General features: G+C 36.1%; 2 protein-coding genes across 5 annotated transcripts; both read right to left on the reverse strand.

The window, feature by feature from the left end:
• Positions 1-9228: 9228 nt before the first annotated feature.
• LOC103948529 lies at positions 9229-10539 on the reverse strand. The gene is made up of 2 exons (XM_009359574.2): positions 10268-10539; positions 9229-9683 (listed from the first exon to the last, which is right to left on the reverse strand). Exons 1-2 carry the CDS (start codon positions 10391-10393, stop codon positions 9573-9575), a joined length of 237 nt encoding a protein of 78 aa, XP_009357849.2. The 5' UTR covers positions 10394-10539; the 3' UTR covers positions 9229-9572.
• A 1590-nt stretch (positions 10540-12129) lies between these two features.
• LOC103948530 (riboflavin synthase-like) lies at positions 12130-15477 on the reverse strand. 4 transcript variants are annotated; one of them, XM_048566518.1, is made up of 2 exons: positions 14626-15477; positions 12130-13299 (listed from the first exon to the last, which is right to left on the reverse strand). In XM_048566518.1, exon 1 carries the CDS (start codon positions 15456-15458, stop codon positions 14634-14636), a length of 825 nt encoding a protein of 274 aa, XP_048422475.1. In that variant the 5' UTR covers positions 15459-15477; the 3' UTR covers positions 12130-13299; positions 14626-14633. The 4 variants fall into 4 exon arrangements, with proteins under 4 accessions (XP_048422475.1, XP_048422474.1, XP_009357851.2 ...); XM_048566517.1 differs by having other exon boundaries at positions 12130-13313; XM_009359576.3 differs by lacking the exon at positions 12130-13299 and adding an exon at positions 13367-13950.
• Between the last annotated feature and the right edge of the window lie 4367 nt (positions 15478-19844).

Genomic DNA, 19844 nt, shown 5'->3' on the forward strand with positions numbered 1-19844 from the left:
CAAAAACAAAAGAAGGGCAAGGAAGTTAAATCTGTCAATTTTGTGCAATCTGCTAAAGGGAAGAATTTCCATCCTGGTAAATCTTCTAAATCTAAACATGTTGATAAATCTATGATGCCTGCTAAGAATTCTTTCTCCTCTAAGTGTTAACAACCTTAATGTGAAAAATAAGAACATTGAAAAAGTTAGATGTCACCACTGTAAAACCAATTGTGACTATATATATGATTGTGAGATTTTCAAAGAATGGTTAAGCACTAAAGGTAGAACTGATGTCTATATTTGTGAGGAGGTCGAATCTCATTAAAATACCTGTCAATTCTTGGTGGTTTGATACTGGTTCATTAGTCCATATAACTAATTCATTGCATGGTTCATTAGTCCATATAACTAATTCTTGGTGGTTTAATGTTTATGTTGGGGAGGGAACAAAAGTGCATGTTGAAGCTATTGGGGTAGTTAAACTCAAATTAGACACTGGTTTTATAATGCAATTGGATGATGTTCTATATCTTCCCACCATGAGAAGAAATTTGATTTCTGCATCAAAAATAGTCAAACGTATGTTTTCATTGGTGATGAAACCTGCATTAAGTTTTTCAAAAGGGGTTCATTAATAGGAAAAGCATTTTTGAATGACAACTTATGGAAGTTACAATACACAATAAAGAAAAATCTTCTGCATGTTTTGAACATTACTACCAAAAGAATGCATGGTTTTGAAAACTCTTTTATTCTTTGGCATAAAAGATTGGGACACGTTTCAAAAGATAGGATTTGTCAGTTGTCAAGGCTAAATTTGATTCCTATTGTTGATTTCAAAAATGCATCCGAGTGTGTTGACTATTTAAAAGGAAAAATACTAATGTTAGAAAGTTAGATGCTAAAAGAAGTCAAAACTACTAGAAATCATACACATTGATGTTTGTGGACCTTTTCCAATTAAAACCATTTGTGGTAATTCATATTTTGTGAGTTTCATTGATGACCTCTAGACATAGCCATGTTTTCCTTATAAGTGAAAAATCTGCAGTTCTTAAGTGTTTTAAGGTTTTTAAGTGTGAAGTTGAAAAACAATTAAACTTGGTAATTAAGATTGTTAGATCAGATAAAGGAGGAGAATACTTTGGCAGGTACACAAAAGTAGGTCAACAAAAGAGGCCTTTTGCTAGTTTTCTTGAGCAACAAGGCATTATGGCCCAATACACAACACCAGGTACACCACAACAGAATGGGTGGCAGAAAGAAGGAACAGGACCTTGATAAGGATGGTAAGAAGCATGATTTCGAGATCAAAATTACCTGGTTTCTTTTGGGGTGAATCACTGAAGACTGCCAATTACATTTTGAACAGAGTACCTTCCAAAGTTGTGCCTAAAACACCTTTTGATTGTGGATTAGAAGAAGACCTAGTTTCAATCATTTCCATGTTTGGGGATGTAAGGCTAAAGCCAGATTCTACAACCCTAATGAAAGAAAACACGATTCGAATACCAATTCTTGTTTCTTCATTAGGTATTCTGATAAGTCAAAGGGCTTCAAATTTTATGGTCCTCAGGCACACACTTGAATTTAAGAAACCCATACTGCAGCATTCCTTGAGCAAGATGATGTTTTTGATTTGGTCCAAGACAGTTTCAATTTTGAAGAAATAGATCACCAACATGACAGTTCATCACATCTAGATTATGGATGTGTTCCAATATTACCTAATCTACCAGTATCCAATAATGACTCAGGTCATGAGATGGATGAGATTGTGACTTCATTGGCAGCTTCTGAAACAGTTATTCAAAATAATGTTCAACCTATACAAGATGAAGAACAACAAGTTTAAGAACCAGACCATACACTACTTCAGCCAATATTGAGAAAATCTGGTAGAACTAGGAAGCTGGCTATTTCACAAGATTATGTGTAGTTACAAAAGACAGTTTGATTTAGGAGACATAGATGACCTTATAACTTATACTCAAGCAATGCAAGGTGCACAAATGGTTCTTTGGCAGAAAGCAATGGAAGAAAAGCTAAATTCAATGTACAGGAACAAGCTTTGGGCTTTGGTGACTCCATCTTCAATAGTTAAACCTATAGGCTATAAGTGGGTTTATAAGACCAAAATGGATGCTACAGGTAGAATTGAAAGATACAAAGCAAGATTAATTGCCAAGGGTTTCACTTAAAAGGAAGGCATTGACTTCAATGATACATTTTTCCCAGTTTCTTCCAAGGATTCCATGAGAGTTATCATGGCTTTAACAACACATTATAATTCAGAATTGCATCAAATGGATGTTTGGACTACAATTTTGAATGGAGAATTGCAGGCAGATATCTATATGGTTCAACCTACTGGATTTGTTGAAAGAGAGAAGGAAAGTATGGTATGTAAGCTTAGTAAGTCAATCTATGGACTTCAACAAGTTTCAAGACAATGGTTTCTTAAATTTGATCAAGTAATGACTGCATATTGCTTTCTTGAGAATAAAATGGATGATTGCATCTACCTCAAGTTCAAAGGATCGAAATTCATTTTTCTGATCCTATATGTTGATGACATTCTTCTTGCAAGCTATGATATTCAGTTATAAAGGAAACAAAAGTTGTTCTTAGTGCTAATTTCAAAATGAAAGATCTTGAGAAGTTCATTATGTTTTAGGAATTGAAATTGTGAGAAATAGAAATAGAAAGCTTCTTGGTTTGTCACAAAGAGGCTACATTGATCGGGTACTTAACAAGTTTAATATGGAAAATTGCAACAAGGGTGATAAGTTCTGTAAAGATCAATGTCCTAAAAGTGAACATGAGATTAAACTAATGAAGATGAAGCCCTATGCTTCATTGGTTAGTAGTCTTATGCAAGCCAATGTATGTACCAGACTTGACTTAGCCTTTATTTTTGGTTTGTTGGGAAGATTTCAAGCAAATCCAGGTGAGGCTTATTGGGTTTATGCAAATAAGGTTTTGAGGTATTTACAGAGAATAAAGAGACATGTTGGTATATGACAAAAATGATACACTGGAAATAACAGGCTATACAGACTCGGATCGTGCAAGAGATGTAGATGAGAGGAAGTCAACTAGTGGCTATATTTTCATGTTGTTTAAAGAGGCTATTTCATGGAAAAGTGCTAAACAAACAATTGTGAAGTAGAGTTTGTAGCATGTTTTGAAGGTATGAAACAAGCTGTTTGGCTCAAGAATTATGTCACTGAGATGAAGATTGCAGAATATGTGAAGAGACCTGTCAAGATGTTTTGTGATAATAGTGCAGCTGTGTTCTTCTCGAAGAATAACAAAAGAACCTTAGTTTCTAGATTGATGGATGTGAAGTTCCTTAAAGTCAAAGAAGTTGCAAAGAAATGGGAAATTGAGATACTTTTTCTGTCAACTAATCTAATGATAATAGATCCCCTAACCAAGGCACTTCCAAATAATGTATTCAAAGGCCATATTGGCAAGATCGGAGTTTTGGAATCTTTTGATCAGTGGGAGTGATTAAGCTATTGAAGATTTGGGATTGCTGACGATGCTTCTTATGTTATGGTTTTTGAAGAAGTAGCAATTCTGAGAAGATAAGTTATTTTATGGTTTTTAATAAGCTGGTTTAATCTTGTTAGTCAGTTCTCCAGCTTAATTTATTTTGGTTTTCTTTAGTTATTCAATTTTTCCTTTTGAGGTGATTAATTTTTTCAAGAAGACATGATTTTATGAATGACAGTTTATTTGCTAGAAAATCGATTTGTGATTTTGTTGAAGCATCTTTCAAGCTATCATTTTTCTGTTCTTTTGTGAGATTGGTTGGTTGATGATATTCATTACTAATAGTTAATGTCTTAACTTTGTTGTGTTGAGATAGGCTTAAATGAGTGGAAGTAATGCTTTTGGACATTACTGGAAATTTTTGTTCACATGATTGCATAATGCAAATTGAGTATGTTGTGGTTCTTGAATTAGTTATGTGATGTGCAGATGAGATTCTAGAGCTCCGTGCTTTGAGATGCATAGGTATAGTTGAATGTGAGTTCAAGTTTTGATTAACTTAGACTTAGTGATCACTTCCATATTTTGAAGGACTAGTTGTCATTTCACATACTCAAGTGGGAGAATGTTAAAGTGTCAGTATGAGTTTGACATATTGAACCGGTTATAGTGTATGGAAAAGTCTTGTTGATAAGCTTGCAGTAATCCTATTCTATTTGGGATTACTAGTATTGAGAATTGTCTCAGGATTCGGACTTAACCTTGTATTTGGTTTGAAGTTCTTGCTTGTGTTGATATCTTTTGGAAGATTGTCTCCTATACTGATTATAATAGGAGAATATGTTAGGAAGACATTCGATGTGTATATGTATGAACATTAGGCACTACTTTTACAATCTCTCTGCTTATTTCGTTCCAAAGACCTATTCTTTGGAGAGCAATTGTGTTTTGTCAAAGAGGAGAAGGCTCATAGTTTCAAAGCTGCAATGGCTTCGTCTTCTGCAACGAGATCTGCAGGTAAGTTTTCTCCTTATCCTTATATTGCAACATTGTTCTTATATTTCGTGATTCAATAGCATATCTGTGATCTATGAACTGGGTTGAGTATATGTCTTACAATTAATGAACCTAATCTTAGTCCAAGACTCAAAGGCTATTGTTAAATGTCATATAGTATTACGGTCTAGTAGTATTCTTCTTCACTTGTAAGTGAGCGGTCTTAAGTTCAATCCTCACTAAAGGCGAATTTAAGCTACATTATTGCTAGCCCATTGTAAAGCTAAGCCTATAGATAATACCGTTTGTTAAAAAAAAAAAATAGAGACTAGTATTAAATAGTCGAACCCAGTTCTAATCCAGTCAAACAAAATCCCCATAAACTGGGTGTAGTCTGCAGTCAATAAAAGTATGCCAAGAATTTGAGATAATATCTTACCAAAAGAAAAATGAATTAAATATTTGTGAAAGAAATCGAGTGCAATTTTTCATCATCCTTTTTGGGTGACTGCACATCGTTGCGCTTGGAATATTTTTGTGAGGGCTAAATTCCTCAACGAAAATCTAAAATTGGTCATCTACTTTAGGACTGGTTCGGGTTGGGATCCCGAACCAAAACCCAAAGCCCAAATCCCAAACCAACTCCTTTCGGGATGCAATTCTTAAACCCAAAACCGTACTAAAATTTGGGTGTTCCCGAATTTCGGGATTCCCGAAATTGTTTCAGTTTTCCATTCGGGATAGGGAATGACTGCAGTCCTAATTTAGAAGATCGAATCAACATAAATCCCAAATCCCAAATTTGCAGACACACCCTAAAAATTCAAAGAGTCAACAATACAAAGATAGAAGAAGCCCTTGATCAAAATTCAAAAGCAGAAAGCCAAATACAAAGATATCAAGCAATAATTGAAATAAGGGGATTTTCATTAATTCTAAGTCTCCAAATTGAAAGTTCAAAACCTTCTCAATTTTGGAATCCAAATCAAAATCAAGGTCCAGTAATTTCATGAATCTTGGCACCTTCATTATCATATTAGAGAAGCTTCAGTTTGGAGGTCGTTCGAGGTGGAACCATGGAAGCTTGGATCTGGAATATGGAGGAGTCATAGAGGAATGGTGGTCAGTCGGATGTGTTGAGTCTGCTCACAAAGGGGGAAGGAGGAGGAGAGTAGAGTGTAGAGACAATTCGAGAGATTAAGGAGAGTGTTGAGTTTGTTGACATAGCTGAGGAGGAGAGGAGAGAGTACAGAGATATTTGAGAGTTTAGAGAAAAAGTGCAGGTCGTCTGAGTGAGAGAGGGAGTGCTGACACATTTGAAAGATTAGAGAGAGTGAGGTCTTTTACCCAACGGTTACAATTTAGTCTAATATATATAATATATGATAAATAAATGTATAATATGCATACAAATCGGTTCGGGATTAGCGAACATCTGCCAACCAAGTCCCAATTCCTGTACCAAATCCATAGGATTTTTTTGGTATGGGTTACTGAACATTTCGGGATTTTTTGATTTTGAATTCAGGAATTTTTGGTCGGGTTCGAGTAATTCGGGATTTTTTTCCAGCCCTAATCTACTTGTCAAACTTTAGCTCCAATACCTAAAGTGCTTTATAACTTTGCTTCCAAAAGGTGACAGATTTTGGTGCTTGGTAGTAACCAATAATATACTTTACATGTCAAACTTTAGCTCCAATACCTAAAGTGCTTACCTTTGCTTCCAAAAGGTGACAGATTTTGGTGCTTGGTAGTAACCAATAATATACTTTCCTTCAGTATTAATTAGTCAATGAAATTACTTTCAAATAATGCAATATGCCCGTTTTAGCACATCATCTTGATCACACACTAGTTGCTCAAGAGTTTTTATTTAAATATCTAATTTGCATTTATCCATATTTTTTACCAGGATGATCTTGTTAAAACAAAAGTTTAAAATGAGACTATAAATCGCCGGTATAGAAACTTACGGCTTTTTATTTTCTCTTTTTCTTGTATGTGTTAAGGACTCAATAAGATGGTTGAATTAACTGTGCGTAAGTAAGAGAAATTCTTTGCATTTTCTTAAAATAAGAACATGCTTGATAAAGCTTGTTTATTAATTTTTCTAATTAAAAAAGAAAAAAAGTTGTGCAAAAATATTTTTTTAATACTAAAATCATAATGCAAAGCGGATAGGACGGTACATGCCTAGTCAAATACCTAATAGTTGCAATAAGCAAAGCAGATCTCCAAAAGGTAGGATTGTTGGGTTCACATAAAGAGAAGGTTGGCTAAATGTGGCATGACCTCACGCTAAATTGATCATTCAATGAATCAATATACAACTAGTTGAATAACGTTGTGTTCTTTTTTGTGAAAGTGACACCAAATTTTAATGGTGCACTTTGCAATTAGCTCCTGTTTTGTGAAATTGGCGATTTTGGTATCAAATAGCTTTTTTTATGATTGATCATTATCTGTTTGATGTATATTAATGGTTAAAGGATCTTTAAATTGAATGAGTTTTTGCAGATATGATCTTTACATGATAATAAAGACAGTGAACGATTCTGATTGGATAAGGATCCTCTCCGGATCCTCTTTGTGGGGATCCTAGAGATTCTCACATCTTAACCGTTCATCGTGCATCGAAAGGTCATAAATCATTTGAATTTTTTTATTTAAAATTAAACACAAATAGTACTTGACGAAAATTGGACGCACGATAACCTACACCACCTATCCTTACTAAGGTAGAGAACCTTCGTAATGAATGGATATTTTTTTTACATATAACCATATGGATTCTATCATGTTTGTACGATGAAGAGATGTTAATCATATATAGGAAACAAGTAAGTTCCCTATAAGACCATCTCCAATGATTGGGCTAAAAACCAAATTTTTTAGCCCGAAAAATTTAGCTTTTAGCCTAAAAATAGCTTTTCTGCTCCAACCATTCTAGCCTAAAATTTTAGCCAGGGATTATTAAAGAATGAATTTAGGCTATTTTTTTTGTTAAATTAATTTTTTTAAAATAAATATGTAGACTATCGTAAATTAATTTTATGAACATTTTAATCTAAAAAAAATTAAATTCCGATAAATATTAGGTGAAGTCCACTTTGATTTCTGGGCTAAATTTTGGGGGGAATTTGGCATTGGTTTAGCATTTAGCATTTAGCCCAAAATTTCCCCTTGGGTTGGAGTGGGTTTGGGGGGGGGGGGGAATTTTGGGGAGTAGTTTGGCTTTTAGCCCACCATTGGAGTTAGTCTAAAGAAACACAAATATTATCCTATTTATTAATTATATATCTTTAAAATATAATTTTATACCGTTCATTCATACTAAAACACATGAAATTGATGACACCACTTGTTGGTACGATGCATCTCATCCATATTTTGCATATACGTGGTCCATATATTAAGAGAGTGTTATTCTTGCCAATATGTATCATATGAAAACAACTTCCTCAGTTTCAGTCTGATAGCTGCTTTGGACTATGGGTTAAGAATTTTTTTTAGCTAAAATACTATGTTTTTAGTTTAGGTACTAATGCAAAAGTCAACTAAAACAATCCTATACATACTGTAATTCAAAGTAATTTACATGATCGCCACTAATTAATCCTACCACGTTTTTTGACCTACCAACTTTTCTTTTAGACCGGGTGACCAAATTTTCCAACAACTAGCCGGTCAAATTTTTCTGTTTGAGTGTCACCGTACAACAATGAACTTAATAAAAAAAATTAAAAAAAACATATTGAGTAATTGTAAACTCACTATAAACATGTCCGATCAATTTTCTCAAAATTCTCTAATTTTACTGTGTGTATATATGTAAAAGAACATATGATCACTCACTCAACAGTACAAAACTAAAGATGAAAAAGTTGCATATTATTTTTTTAAGTTGCTGTTGAACAATGACTTGAAATTTTCGGACGAATGGATAAATACTTCGGGCACAATGATGGTGATCGACGCAATTTCTTGCACCGGAAATGGTGACATATGAGTCATGTCCAATGGGGATAAAAATATAGATAATGTTTTGCCCACAGTTTGTGTCTTGATCCAAATAGAATGGGATGAATTGGGAAGAATACAACCAATAAATACATATACTATCTTCTGCCACATCATTTCATTAAAAATCAAAATAGCTACACCACATATCCTTTGACATCAAATCATTAGTTAATTAGTGACACTTAGGCATGGTTTGGTATTGAGGTGATTCTGAAAAAAGTTGGTATCAAAAAAAACTGGGAGTTGTTTTTGTGTTTGATAAACATTCAGCTTCAGTTTTTTTTCACAGTTTTGGGTAAAAAAAAGCCAAAAACAAGAAGCTGCAAAACTCAGCTTTGAAAACCGGTTTTTTTTCACGACTGTTTTACATAAAAGTTTACCAAACACTATAATACTGCTTTTTTTTTTTCAAAAGCATTTTTACAAAAAAGTTTACCAAACACTCTGTTGCTTTATTTCATAGCTGCTTATCCTCACATCACAGCAGAAGCAGTTTTTTTTTCAAATCACAGTAATACCAAACCAGCCCTTAGTACTTCAATTTAAAAGTTTTTTTTTTTTTTTAATTTTTAATAAATCAAAATTTTTAAATTTGATTATGTAAATAACGAGTTGGATAACAATTTTATTTCTCTCACTTTTAGTGTAAGGATATCTTTGTATTAAAAAATCAAATGGAAAAATGACTTTAGAATTACTAAGACTAGAAAAACAAAGTCAAAAATATTATATTAATTTCCACGTAAATATATAAGGGCAGCCCGAAAATGTACAGTTACAATTCTTTTAATTCTAAGAGGATTTATTTGGCATAAACCCATTATCATCTTAGCGTTTTATGTCAATAATACAAAATAAATTTATTCTCATCTAATGTATTATTGACACGCAACGTAATATTTTTCATGTACCATGTAAGTAGTAGTTCTTAGTACTAACTTCATCCCATTACCAAAAGGATCGAAATCCAATCTTGAAGTTGTTTCCTCGAGATGGAAGATTGGATCAAATCATCAAAGGAGACAAAAATATTTAGATTACAACAGATAGAAGATAGAGGCCGCCTAATCTTATCTATGAGCAGTAACCAGCGTTTCAATAAATCTCAACCCATCGAACTTGGGCGCAAATTTCTCGGTCGAAGCCGACGATTTTTCTTGATTTCTCTTGCACCCAGTCTCCTACAAAATCAATAGACTTATCCCTGCTTAATTACAGTATTGTATAAACGCGTCCAATAATATTATTTAAACACACAAAATTAACAAACAGTTCCTAAGACAAGTGGAGTCGACAAACAATGATAGAGTCCTCTCTCTTCGGAACTATGTCGATAAATGTGTCCAAATTTTTTTATTGAAATAAGAATATCAAGCTGAAGTCAACAGAAATACTAAGGAAACTCTGAAAAGTGTAGTACTTCATGAACTTTTTGCAATGTCACAGTTTAACGTTAATATGTACGAAGAATTTCATTTCGAGAGTCCCTAACATTTCTAGTAGACAAAATATAGCAGAAATTCATGAATAAAATTAGAAATTAACAACCAGCGTATATTTTGTTTCTCTAATACTCGTTTGGTTAAGGTTAACTAGTAAGTAATAAAATATCCCAGATTTCAGTCGTTTTCCATTTTTTTTCTCAGCAGCCAAACAGAACAGGGCAAATAGAAGCAGAGCATCTAAAGCTGAATACTAACTACAAAGCATGGAAAACGAAAAGACAAAAAGAACCCATGAATTCAAATGAAGATTATTTAATTACCTGGTGAGAAAATCGCATGGTTGAATCAGACACAAAGCTTGAAGAAGAAGAAGGAGTGGCGGAGACGGAGAGAGCAGTGGCCGAAGCGGCGGCGACTGAGGCCGCTAAAAAGCCTGGCTTCTTCATGACTGGAAGAGACGAGTATAAGGTAGCTAGCTAGTTGGAAGGTTGATTGGATATGGAGAGCCTGGCAGTTGGGAGACTGACTGTTTGTCTGGTGGGAAAATGAATGAGAGAAAGTTGAGTGGGCAGTTGGAAGGGCTTTGACGGCAGGCACATATATACAACTGCTACTGCTGGTCGTTGTTAACTTCGAGCCTTTACGCGGCAACTATGTCCCAACTTGGGCCTGGAATTCCTATTTTGCCCTCTTCACTTTTCTTTTTCAGATGTTTGCAATTGTCTAAAATACCCTCCCGTGGGTAACATTTTCAATGTGTAATGTCATGTCGCTGAGGTCCGAGGAAGAAGCAATAAGGGGCTCCACCTGCACCACTTGGGTTGTGTATATCTTCAACCTCAACTGTACCCCAAGTTGCACATGCACCTGACCACTCGTTAGGGAAGTTCTTATCGTTGGAATATTGTCAGCCTTGGATGTAAATGTTTTCACAGTTCGAACATTTTAACATTCAGATGTAAGATGTAATTGTTCATATAAAATTTAATCAATGAAGAAAAATCAAGCTTAAGGGATTAAGATCATGACCTTTTACCTGTTGAGAGTTGACAAAAGTGAATATGCACATGCAAATAAGTTAGGTGTCTTTCTTGTGGGAGCAGATTAGGATTATCTCCTAATTGACTTAAACGCTTAATTTTATGTTAATTATAAGATATTGCGACTAATTATGATAAATATGTTTTTATTTTTATTCTTATCCATTTACAAATACCAAAATATAATCCTACATTAGAGACAAAAACAAGAGTTAATCAAGGATGTAATATTGTGTGTATTATTTTATTAACTTTAAAGGGGAAAAAGAATCAAGGAAACCCCATAAGAAAAGAAAGGATAGGGTTAGTTTTGTAAGAGGGGGGAAAGTCGATCTAGAAAGGCAAGAATAATGGAGGGGCAAGTTGGTAAATGCGTCATTCAATGTTTGGGTATTTTCGCGGCACGTCGATGTTGATGTTATCGAGACGAAGTTAGCCCTCATAGGCCGATCTTTTTTAGTCGCACTCAACTGTGCCAGGCCACGTGTACGGCCCAGATTGTGCCACGCAAGCGTCACTTGTTTCACTAGTAAATTATAGGCCCTATATCTTTGGGTTTGGAATGGGATGTGTAGAGTGGGCGGTGGCGGAGTGGGTTGACAATTTGGAGGTTGCGACTCTAATTACTAATTTAGCCCCAACAATCACTTTTATTACCACACTTCATTGTCATAGTGGTGAAACGGCCGACTGCAACGTCGGTTTGGCACCTATCACAAAAGTATGAACTCTTTGTAGAGCAACTTTATCAAAGTTTCTTGCACACCCAAAAAAATAATAATAATAATAACCCCCATTGCACGTATAGTCGAGTTTAATATTGTTTAAGGTATATAAAATATGTGTTGTAACATGAATAGATTGTAAGGTGTTATGGCTGCACCTAAGTGCATAATGTTGATAATTTTTTACTTGTGAATCACACGATGGCGGTTAAAAGAAGGTTTTAATGTCTGTGCGAGTCTTTTTGGCCCCTAGAATGGTGGATTTTCGTGACGAAATCATCAGGTGGTTCTTTTTTTGAAGGAAAAAAAAAAAAAAGAATGTTGATAATTTTTTTTACAACAAAAAGTTTGACAAATTATATATTTGTTATCTTTATTCAAATATGGAGCAGATAATCAAATTTAAAGTCCCCGGTGTATGGATAACAAAAAGAAATTAAAGCCTTGCCGACATGGAGACGAGAGAGATCAGATCACCAAATCCACTAAATTTGGAGTCAAACTCACTTGCCCAAGTCAACCAAATACCGTACAAGTGTACCAAATGTTCATATGGCACGCGCATTCTCTGTTTAAATGTTATATTGAAATGTTGAATCTTGGCACATTACTCATCCGTCCACGCTCACAAAGAGGAGAACCGGCTGTGTTTGGTTGGAATGATGAACTTGTCATTGTTTCTCACTTTCGGCTGAGATGGGGAGAAATGGAGTGGTTGGTTTGGCAAATTGTGCAAGTGGACTAAGTGAAGTAGAATGATATCCCAATGAAAGCTGAGCCCCCTCCACCTCCAACTTGGCAACTTGATGTTGAGGACCTCCAGCTTGGCAACTTGATGTTGAGCAAGCTGCGTCTGCTCTCTACTAAGAGAAAGGTTAGCGATGACGACGTTCCCCCATCAGGCCATCACTAACGATGGTGATTCTTGGTTCGAGCTATTTCACATCGAGATCTGCTATTCAGACTCTCTCGAAATCAAGTCCCATAAGACTTTGTTCACAAATGTAGTTTTTGCAAAAATTTACACAGCAGGTCGGCCCATTACAACACAATAAAGAGCCAGTCACTCCCCTGGGAACAAATACCATTGCTGTTCCTAAAATTATGACCAAGACAGGAGAGAATTGGAGGATGTTAAAAGCAGAAAGCTTTTCATTTGAAAAAAAAAAAAGGCCTAAAATTGGTCATGAAGCACTACGAACGAGAGTTGGATGCTCAATTTGCAGGAAAAGCAGAACGACATACAGACCTCAGTACTCAGGGAGGAAGGAGAATAGAACCACTAGTAGAAGAAATACTAGACAATATTCATTCCTTTTGGATTTACTGGCTCATGGAGCCAAACCTTTAGCCTAAGGCGTGTCTGGTGTTTAAGATTGTGTCTAAAAACTACTTAAAGTATAGATCAGCTGATGGAAGAAATCAACACACGAGGACGAAAAAAACTTACCTCAACCCTTGACGTTCAACAGAGAGGTGACCTTTCTCCCATTGAGCTTCAAACAAACACACGCAATATTTTAATTGGGTGGAACCACCTATTTTCCGTAGTCCAGAACACCACGTAATAATTTCTCCCGCCAATCACTGTAAAGAGAAAACTAGAGAACAATATACTTAAGTTTCTAAAAAAGGAAGATGAGAGTTTTGAGGGTATATGATATATCAAAAACTGGTTTTGAGTAAAAGCTTGACACAGAAAAATTCCAAACCAGCCTGCTATACAAGAACAGAAGCTACACGACTAACATAATTTATATCGCATGCCCTACTGCTATACAAGAACGAGATCTTCATCAGACTACCGCAGAATGTTTTTTCTACTGTGCAATTTGATGCCCAAAGACACTTGAGGACCATCAGAGGCTTACAGTTTTGCCCTTGGTGCTGAAAACACGAAGGAATGAAAATCCATGTGCGTGTGAGGGCATGCATGTGTCTGTGTACAATAAAGCCCTAAAAATGATACAACAAAACTTTTATTACTTAATAAAACTATAATAATCCAATTAGTATATAGAGCAATCAATAGAATACATCTCTAACAATGACACAACAAAGTTTTAAAATCGAGATATAACAACTTTCCAAAGTGCAACACTACCTAAATACGCTTCCAATAAAATAAAAAAAACAGAAGCTAAAAATGGCCAAAATTCCAAACAGCATTCCTACAGCCACCAGTTGGTTCAGTTACTATCCCAATCACAAGTGTGTACAACCCACACAGGCGATGACCTTGAAAAGAAAATGAGCGGAAACAGTAAAACACTTGATACCAGTAAAGGAGTTAAGCACAAGAAGCTAATTGATTGATTTTGTTTTATAAGCTAATTAATTGCTGCATTCCCTTTTTTTTTTTTGTCCCAAGGTCATATAATTGTCGTAGATGTGGCACATGAAACCATTGACCAAATTGGCAGAAATAGAGAGACTTAGTAGCTTTATACAGACTAGGAGCCAAGCACAGGAAAGAAAGAACAAATTTCCATCAGAGCTTCAGCAAAAAAGATTTCAACATAGCGAACTCCACATTTCAAAATTGTATCAGGTGGCTTCTGATCTGTTAAAGATGCACTATCCAGTACTTTGTTTTCAAACACCAGTACAACACTTGAATTATCTTCATTGACCTCAAGGGTAATCTTGTTCGCCTGTTGTGATAAATGTAGGCATGTTTACGCTAAAGATCATCCTACATATTACACATTTCGTAACTTACAACTGCAATATTCCTTCCCACTAAAAATCAATCCGAACCACTTAAAATCTGAATCTCTTACGCAAATAACCTTTTCAATTTTTATTGAAAGAGAAAGAAAACAAGAACAAGTATGCATTACAAAATGTAATAATACACGAAACCGAATCAGGATTCAGGATTGCAGTAAACAAACTATAACTAAGTAGTACCTTATGAGTCATGAAGATTTGATTGACTCAACAAACCCACTACTGAGAAGTCTTTCGACATACTTCCCGAGTATATCAACCTCCAAATTAACCTTCGACCCGACCTTCTTCAACGGAATCACCACATTCTGCTGAGTGTAAGCCACCAACATGAAATTAAAGCACTCTTCTTTATCAAACACATCCACCACAGTCAAACTAGTTCCATCTACTGCTATAAACCCTTTCGGCACCACATATTTCAACACCTCCTTCGATGCCTTTACCTTGATCCACAGCGAATCGCCCTCGGGCTCCATGGACACTATCTCCCCTGTGCCATCCACATGACCCTGCACAAAGTGCCCGCCCATTCGGCTCGTGGGCTGCACCGCCCGCTCCAAATTCACAAGTGATCCCGATTCGAGCTCGATCAGAGACGTCTTCCTAAGCGTCTCGGGCGACAGCCCGACTGTGAAATCCGACAACTGGGTATCGAATTCAGTCACGGTCAGGCACGTTCCGTTGACGGCAATGCTATCCCCGAGGTGAACGCCTTCCAGAACGGTTTTGGCGCCGATTTTCATGTCGAAACCGCCGTTTTGGGCGGTGCCCAGTTGCTTGACTCGGCCCATTTCCTCGACGATGCCGGTGAAAAGGCATCGCATTGTGTTGCGAGGAGGATATTGGAGATTGGCTTTAGGTTTTTGGGAGCTGAGGAAGAGGGTTTGAGTGCAGGGCTTGAAAAGGGGATTGAAACTGCGGAGGGTTTTGGATGAGATGGTGTGAAACTTGTTCATGATTGAGATTTGTCCAACACAGGGTTGAGGAGTTCTTGAGAGTGAAACCGCCATTCTGTTTGTTTCGGATGCAACACAAGTTGGGACCTTTGAGTATTTGAAATTTTGCAAGGTTCGGTGTGGGATTGGCAAGAAAAACCCTCAACCTTGTGTCTGACTAGAATCGATGCGATCCAATGAAACAAAACAAGAAGAAAGATGAGTATTTATTATTACCATCATCCGACGGATAGATATAATTGTACAAATTCTAGAAAATCTAAGATCGTTTGTTTATTAAACTATATAAAAAGATATGAAAAAAAATTGATACATGGATTATAACTTACTTATCTATTTACTAATAGTAGAATGATTAAACGACATTGGTATTTATTGACTTTTAGTAGAAATAATTTTTGTCAAGTGTTATATAAAATGGACAATTCCGACCATAGGTAGGAAGTCTCTGGATTGATCACAAACCCTTCTTTTTTTTTAAATGGAGGCTCAAAATTCAAATTTCTACTATGCTATTGATTTAAGGATTTTTAGAGCATCCCTAGCGTGGGGTTTTGCTCTGGGGAAGGGGTCCAAAACAATGGCCCGAGGGCCGGTGGCGTCGCTCCAGCGTGGGGGAGCCGGACGGAAGGGGGAGGCCCGAGTCACGGGCCCGTGAGGGATTGCCAGGCCTTGAGCCCGAGGTGGGGGTGACGCAAGACTGATGCCAGGGTGGCGTCAGCGCATTATTTAAATTTTTTTGTGTCAGGCGCGTGCACCCCACCCGCGCGTGGGGGCGCGTCGCTGGCACAAAAAAATTAAAAAAACAAAAAGTGTCAGTTACCGTTGGGAAGCCACGTGGCTTCCCACGGTGCGTTAGATCTTAACGGTCACTTAATGTGGACCGTTAGATCTCAACGGTAAAAAAAAAAAAAGTCAGATTTAATATCCACCGTTCGATCTGAGATCAACGGTGGATATTAAAATGCTTTATAAATTAAAAAATAAATGAAAAAATAGTTTTAAAAATCTGAAAAGTTACCATTGTGACACGTGGCACAATCTAGAGTGTTGGAATTCAAATTTTTTTATATCCAACGGCAGAGATTAATTAATTGAATAAAAATTTAAAAAAAATTGTAAAAAATTCAAAAAAATATCTGAAAAATCTGAAAAAAAATTGTAAAAAAAATTGTTTTTACTTTTCTATAAATACCTTGTCATTATCATCTACCTTACACAACAATTTCATATTTTCTCAACTACTTTCATTGTAAAAAAAATTATTTATTTGTTACTTATTTTCATTAAAATTAATGCATAATATTTCGGATAATGACACGTGGCGCAATGAGAACGATTAAAAATCTTATCCGATATTACAATTAAAATTATTTTGTATTATTTTATAAATAAACAAAATACTAATATTTTATTGTCTATTGCTAGGGCTATTGAAGTGTAATGGTGGAGATGCAAATTCTATTGCCAGGGCTACTTACTGTTCATTAGGTGGATTGAATAGTGTATTGCCAGGGGGAGGGCTCCAACGCTGGAGTTGCTCTTATCACAAATGGTCTCTAAAATTGACTCTTACTGTCAAGATGGTCCATAAAATTGAAAATCAATCAATGTAGTCCCTGAAAATAGGTGTTGCAAATCAATGTGGTCATTTCGTCACAATTCTGTTAAAAATTCTGTTAAGTGCTGATGTGACACATAAATGACCCCATTTGTGATATCCCATCCCCAAAATTATTATTTTATTTTATTCTTGACGTATTTCGAAGATTTGATTGGAACTAGTTCTTTATTTCTCCAAATTTAAGAAAACGAAGTGAGGGGTACTTTAGTCATTTCTAATTTTCTCGACCTTTTCGGTCAACTCTTGAATTGGTTAGGTAGAGTTCGATTCCCTGAGCGCGTAGGCGCAAACAGATCTTATTTCCGAGTCCGAACGGAGAAGTTAGAGTCGTTTGAAGTTGGTGGCATTTTGGTTATATTACCAAAATGCTATAAATTGGGGGGATTTCAGAAAATGGAGGAGAAAAAACGGCACTAAACCGTTTTAGGGGAAATTTGACCCATAAACCCACCAAACTTGAACCGCTTGTATCTTTTTCATCCGAGCTCCGTTTTGGATGATCTTGGTGTCCCTGGAAAGCTCTTAACGAGCTCTACATCTCTGTGATTTTATATTTTCCCATTTCTTTTCCATCCGTGCAGTTCGAGGTCGCAAAGTCCACGACCTTGCCGGCGGATTTATCATCTTCCAGCGATTCCGGCAACGATTTCCTTCGAGTGAGGTATGAAACTTCATCTATTCTTCATAATCTTCAAGTGGGTATGCTTAGTTTGTGCTTTCGTATTCATTTTAGAGTTGGGTGTTTAGAACACCTAGAAATCCGGTTTTCTCTGGTGAAATTGGACTGTTTCCGGTTAGAATTTATCGCCGGCCTAGTTGTGAAAAGTGTTTTCCTTGTTGAGCTCTAGCTACCACGTAAATTTGAGCTCCTCTAGTTAATGTTGAAATTCGGGGTTTGTAAACCCTCCATCTTGGCTTCCACTGCGTGTGGCGGTGCGTGGGATCGTTCACGAGTGTTGTCAAGGTTTTAAATACCTTCTAGTGACCATGTGAACCTATGTCTAGCTTGGTTTCCAAATATTCAATTGTTGGGTGTGTAGATCAAATTTCTTGATCAAGGGTTTGGTTCAAAGGTCAATTTCTTGTTAATTTTGAGTCATGTTAGGTTTGGATGTTGTATACATGACTTCTGGACTACCGGGAAGTATTTTGGGATGTGTTATATGAATTGGAAGTGGGTTGTTACGTAAGTTGCAGAAAATTGACTTCTTTGCAAAGAAAACTCAAGTTTCAAGTAGCCTTCTTTGGCTCTTAATTTCTAGGCCTTTATATGCTCCTTTAGAGAAAATTTTTAGTGTGTTGAAAGTACATATGCTCATGATCGTAATCCAATTGTTTTCACTCAATTTCGTTGAGTTTTGGTTGATCAAAACCTTCTTTAAGTTTGGGTCGCGGGCTGCCAAACAGCAGCAGAAAATTGGGTTTCCAGTTTCAAGACTCCGTTTTTCCTTTTGGCATAACTTCCAATTTAGAGCTCCGTTTTCTACAAACTTTGTATGCTTTTAAAGTACAGAACACAAGCTTCAAAACCCATATAATATCACATGATTTGGTTTAGTTTGGAATGTCCCAAAGGGAGCCTAAACTTGGTCTAATAGTGCTGTTTTCTGCAGATTTTGTGGAGAAGTAGAGTACTTTTTTTTGCCACACCTATTTTCTTTTCTAGTTTCCTTTCTAGTCTTCTTTACTACTAATTGAGTGATATTATTTGAGTGGTAGATTCCATAATCAGTGTACTTCTTTAGATAATATTAATTTTGTTCCTTTGAAGAGCTTAATCGGAACACAAAAGTACAATCAAGAGTATAAATACAAGTAGCACACATTACTAACCAAACTAAGCTATTAAAATGTGAGTTCTTTTATAATTGGCCATCGATCTATTTTTATTAAATGTGGTTTGATTATGGATGGGTAATATTGTGGAAAAGTGATTCGAATTGCATATTGAAACGTGAATTATATATATACATACACCATAGACCCATGTTAATTAAATGTAAATTCTATTGAAGTGTTATTTTATTTGTGGCCAGTGATCTATTTTCAGTAAGTATGATTTGACCTGTGGATTGGAAATATGGTTTGTATTGTATGATTGGATTGATGTGATGAAATGCGAGAGCTAGTAGTGGACCTTTAATCCATTGTTATGGGGTTTGTTGCTTCGAAACATGTTTCAACCCTCGTGTCATTATTCATTCTCGTTTCATTGAGTCTTTGTACCTTGAGTAACTTGATCCATGTCTTGTTTTATCGATTGGTGTTACACATTCTACTCCGCGATTTCGTTGAGTGATGGTCCGAAATCGTATCCTGGTTTGGATTCCGTTGAGTGATGGTCCGGAATCCTTCCTACTCCACTCCGCGATTCCGTTGAGTGACGGTCCGGAATCGTATCTTGGTTTGGGTTCCGTTGAGTGATGGTCCGGAATCCCTCTTACTCCGCTATCCCATTGAGTGATGGTCCGGGATTGCATCCCCCTTAGTTCATGGAGTTTAGTTTGAGATGGTTGCAAAGTGTAGGTTTTGGATGAACAATGTCGCCTAATTCTACTTTCATTGTGTGTATGTGAATATGGGTGTGAGATGTTATGGTCGTTTAAAATGAACTTTTGGATGAATGGGTGCCTCCCTCGGAGTTTTCAAAAGTTTGGTATTGATTTCCTATGAAAGATTTATATTCAAGGTTTATAAATTATGATTGATGGCTAGTTTTATTATTGTATCACATGCTTATTTTATTGTCCCTCACCTGAGCCTCTCAGCTTATCTGAGTGCCTGAATTACCGGTGCACCAATTCCATAATATTGGC

The sequence above is a fragment of a genome, unplaced genomic scaffold (assembly GCF_019419815.1).
Source record: "Pyrus x bretschneideri cultivar Hongxiangsu unplaced genomic scaffold, Pyrus_bretschneideri_v1 Contig41, whole genome shotgun sequence".
In the NCBI taxonomy this organism is placed as follows: Eukaryota; Viridiplantae; Streptophyta; class Magnoliopsida; order Rosales; family Rosaceae; genus Pyrus; species Pyrus x bretschneideri.

Bases quoted from the DNA above. Each gene is read 5' to 3' on its own strand.
- LOC103948529 (XM_009359574.2), bottom strand. From the start codon at position 10,393: ATGAAGAAGCCAGGCTTTTTAGCGGCCTCAGTCGCCGCCGCTTCGGCC. The intron at 9,684-10,267 runs GTAATTAAATAA...TTGATTTTGTAG, and splicing joins CCATGCGATTTTCTCACCAG to GAGACTGGGTGCAAGAGAAA.
- LOC103948530 (XM_048566518.1), bottom strand. From the start codon at position 15,458: ATGGCGGTTTCACTCTCAAGAACTCCTCAACCCTGTGTTGGACAAATC.